The sequence below is a fragment of the Octopus sinensis genome, linkage group LG3 (assembly GCF_006345805.1).
Source record: "Octopus sinensis linkage group LG3, ASM634580v1, whole genome shotgun sequence".
NCBI classification, from domain to species: Eukaryota; Metazoa; Mollusca; class Cephalopoda; order Octopoda; family Octopodidae; genus Octopus; species Octopus sinensis.
This window is the reverse complement of record NC_042999.1, coordinates 137,012,370-137,016,950: the sequence shown is the minus strand read 5'-3', so window position 1 is coordinate 137,016,950 and position 4,581 is coordinate 137,012,370. Positions and strand designations below refer to the sequence as shown.

General features: G+C 35.9%; 1 protein-coding gene across 1 annotated transcript in view; it reads left to right on the top strand.

The window, feature by feature from the left end:
- LOC115209359 (dicer-like protein 1) overlaps nucleotides 1–4,284 on the top strand; it is a 19,455-nt gene extending 15,171 nt beyond the window's left edge. The window contains exon 4 of the mRNA XM_029777729.2: nucleotides 2,539–4,284. Within this exon, the coding sequence (XP_029633589.2) occupies nucleotides 2,539–3,797 (1,259 nt within the window). The 3' untranslated portion in view covers nucleotides 3,798–4,284. The remainder of the gene's footprint in view (nucleotides 1–2,538) is intronic.
- The last annotated feature ends 297 nt before the right edge of the window (nucleotides 4,285–4,581 follow it).

Sequence of the window (4,581 nt, the reverse complement as noted above, 5' to 3'; positions counted from 1 at the left end):
TGTGAGCCTTTCATACAGAAATAGATGTCTCACTGTAGAGGAGGTACATGGTTACCCGGCTGGAGAGAGAGATAGAGAGAGATCAGGAATGAGGACAGAAACAGGTGAGCTGCTGTAAAGGAGATAAATGGTTAACCTGTCTGAAGGAAGAGCAGGAGGAGAGAGAGAGTGGGAGATAGCAGGATAGGGATGGTGGTAAAGTGTCAGGCATACTCACAAAGGATGGGGATCAGAATATAAATGGGATGGTTGAGTAAAGGAAGAGAGAGAGAGAGAGATAGATGGTGGCAAGTGCCAGGGCATACCCTTGAGGTTTGAAAGTCATAATATAAGTGACAGGACATTGCTAAAGAAGTGTTAGTAGAGAGTGAGGAAGAAGAATGTAGTGACTGGTGAAAATTTGGGTATATAGAGGTGTGTAGGACTACCGAATAGCAATAATACAGAGAAACATGACCATGAGGACAGGATTGGAGAGTAAGAGGTAAGCATAGTGCATGAAGGAGGAAATGTAAGGAAGACAAGAAATGTAATTTGGTTTGTTGGGGTAGGGTATATGAAAAGTTTTCTTGTTACATGTGGGTGGAACACAGAGCGCTTCTAGAACTCAGTTTTGCTGATGTGGGCAAGTCTTCTCAAGAATATACCACCAGACATCTTTGTCCATTGTCATTTCTTCTGTGAAACCCAACATCCTTAGATCAGTTCTTACCACTTATATATATGCATATATATGTGTGTGTGTGTGTACAAGGTCGTATCAAAAAGTTTCCAGATTAGTTCTTTAGCACACCAACAGATGGTAGCACATGGTTGCATGCACAGTAAGAGCTAGCAGTGACCTTCATGAGACAGTGTGACATCACTGTGTTAACTTCGCAAGTTATGAAATTTGTGTTTTTGGGATCATGTTGTTGGTCTACCATATGGGTTTGTGCAGCAATTCTAATGTCTGAATTGAACATGCAGCATTTGTCCCCCATCTGCTAACCACTGAGCAAAAAGAACATTGTGTTGAAGTCTGTCAATATCTCTGTCAGCGTGCTGCTGATGACCCATCCTTCATGTTGAATATCATCACTAGTGACAAGCTTTGGGTCTATGAGTATGACTCCAAGATGAAGCAGCATTCATCACAATTGAAGAGCCCTTCATCTCCATAGCTCAATCAAGAGCAAGCTCATCGTTTTTTCTGATGTTCACAGTATTTTGCATTGAGAATTTGTCCCCCAGGGCCAGATTGTCAATCAAGAATTCTACAGCGATACAGTTCTATATTTAAGAGGTGAGGAATTATGTACATTATTTACATTTGACAGATATTTGTCCTCATCGTGTTTGTTGTTAACACAATGTTTCAACTGATATAGCCTCCTGCCTTCATCAGGTGTCTTGGGGAAATTTCGAGCCTAGATTCTTATTCCTAAGGTATTTTTCGATGTTATTATTACTAGCCCGCGCTCTTAACCACTACACCATATGCCCATGGGCATATGGCGTAGTGGTTTAGAGTTTGGGCTACTAACCCCAAGATTCCGAGTTTGATTCCAGGCAGTGACCTGAACAATAATGATGATAATAATAATAATAATGATGATGATGATGAAGATGATAATGATAATAACATTGAAAAATACCTTAAGAATGAGAACCCAGATTTGAAATTTCCCCAAGACACCTGATGAAGGTTGGAGGGTATATCAGCCGAAACGTTGTGTTTAACAACAAACAAGATGAAGACAAATATCTGTCAAATGTAAATAATTCTACAGCAATGTTTTGAAGCATTTGAGGAAGGACATTCTGCAAAAGTGACCGGATTTGTGAAGTGCAAAGAATTGGATTTTTCATGATAATGCACCGTCACTGAACTCTCCTCACTCATGAGTTTCTTGCCAAAAACGAAATGGTATTGCTTCTGCACCTGCCCTATTTGTCATTGTTGAGATCAAGAGCAAATTACAGAACGTCCTTGACTCACTTACAGAAAACAACTTCCAGGCCAGATTTCAATAGTGGCAGGAATGCTGGGACCAGTGTATTGCTGCATAGAGTGACTATTTAACACCTGTTTATTCCAATCGAACATTTGAGATTGATATGAAATAATTATCATCATCATCTCATTTGTTTTCCATGCTGGCATCGATTGGATGGTTTGACAGGAGCTGGTGTACCAAAAGACTGTGCCAAACTCTACTGTCTACTTTGGCATGGTTTCTACGACACGTACTAATGCCAACCACTTAACAGAATGTACTGGGTTCTTTTTATAATGGTAATAAAAATGATCTTCTCTCTTGTGTTCTTGATGAGAATAAATCAATCTGAGACTCTAGATTTGATAAATGAAATACTAGAAATGTAACGAATTTGACTTCTATTGTACCTTCCTCTAGAAATGTTATGACTATATAAGGAAATACAATCTGTATTATAGTGGAAGAGTTTTTGACTACACAAACTTTAAAAAAAAATACATATAAAAGTTTTCAAAATTTTTCTCTAATTTTCTGCTTGGCATTTTTTTTTTTACAGTATACTGTGATCGTCGAATGAAAGAAAAAGTCTTAAGATGGAAGGATTTCAGTCTTGTGGTTATTGATGAAGTCCACCATTCAGACAAAGAACATCCATTCAGAAAACTTTTGGGAGAAGAGCACCATACTTTAGAAAAGAAAGATTGTCCCCAATTATTAGGACTAACTGCCTCACCTGCTGGGAAGGAAACCATTTCAAAAACTATTACTATGCTTCAAACGTTGGTAACTAATTTAAACAATTCGAAAATTAACATTGTGAAAGAGGAAACAAAAGAGCTAATGAAGTATAAATCTACTGCTCATTTAGAAATTCAAACTATTCCTTTCCAAGATGCTGAGTTACCATATATAGCTGAGTTTAAAAAATATCTTTTGGAATGTTTGAAAGTTCTTGTGGACTGTTCTGATCTTTCAAGAAACATAATACCATCGAATGAGGATTTAATTGACAAAAGCTTTCTGAATGAAATTGAGGAAAGATTAAGGTCTGTAACCATCACTGGAGAAATGGAAAAAGGGACAATCGTAATTAATCACACTAAAAAAATTGTTTCCCTTATTATAGATGCTCTCGATGGAGGAATTTCTTGTATAGTTGAAGAACTAAAATTTCTTTCTGATCCTTCAAATAAGGAATATTCGTTTACACTTGCTTCTGGAAATGGTCTTTGTTGTGATAACATCAGATCAATAGTTAACACAATTGTAGGGAACAATATCCCTGTTTCAGCACAGTTTAAATATCTGGTAAAAACTATTGGTGAATACATGACTGATAATCGTGATATTCCATCTGGACTCATATTAGTAATGGTGAAGAGAAGGAGAACTGCTGTTGAACTTGGCAAGATGATGAAGACTTCACCATTGGTTAATGAGAAGCATCTCTCTGTTGTTAGTATCACTGGTCATGGTGGTGGTGGTGGTGATGGAATGAGAGTAAGTACACAAAGGAAGGTATTTCAGGAAATAAAAGAGGGTAAACATCAAATTATTATTACAACTTCTGTAGCTGAAGAAGGTGTTGATTTACCAAAGTGTTCTTTAGTGATTACACTGAATCCACCAACTTCAGTTGTAACTCTGGTGCAAATGAGAGGCCGAGCACGGAAAAACAATAGCACATTTTTGGTTGTCTGTGAAAATGCAAAGAATGAAGAAAACATTAGGAATCTGTTAGGAGCTGAAAAAATAATGGAAGAAGCTACAGAATATATGTGTAATAAGGAAAGGTCACTAGATATTTTAATGTGATTTGATTGAAGAAAATTGTTCTATTCTTATTAAATCTATTTTCCTTCATTCTTACTTATTTTATATATTTTTCAAATATTGTATTTTCAACATTTCGCACATATGTACACACATTCATCAAAATTTAAAAGGGCATGGTTTCTGTTTTACAGGCTAAATATAAAATTTTCAGACAGTTTTTAAAGATAAAACATGGGATAACTTTGGGGATCAAGTGATCTAATTTTGTGAGAAATGAAGTTGTTCAAGGTATAATGAAAATTGGTCAAACAAAATGTTGGGTCAAGCTCAAACGAGCCTTGACTATAGTTCTGTAACCTCACTGTGCATTAGGAAATTTGATATTTTTCCATTTTTTGATTTCCATTAACTTCCTTAAACTTGGTTAAAATTGCATATACTTTGTTAAAATATTCATTTATTTTCATATAAGTTTTATAGCATAATAATTAATAATTATAATGATAATAAAATCTTTTTAACCTTATTTACTCAAGAACCTCTTCATATTCACATTTTGTTTGGCCCTATTTTTACTCTTACTTATCCTCTCTCACTCTTCTTTCTGTTTGTTTACTCTCTCTCCTACTTATTCCTATATATCTGTCTCTCTCTCTCTTCTGTTTGCTTTTCTCTCTCCCACTCTTCCTCTTTCTATGTTTTACTTTCTTTTCAACTTATTCCCTTTCTGTCATTTCTGTATCAATCCTCCTGTCTATCTGATTCCTCCCCTCTCTCTCTATATCTATCTTTCTGTCTGTCTCCTTCTTTTCATTTGTGTTTC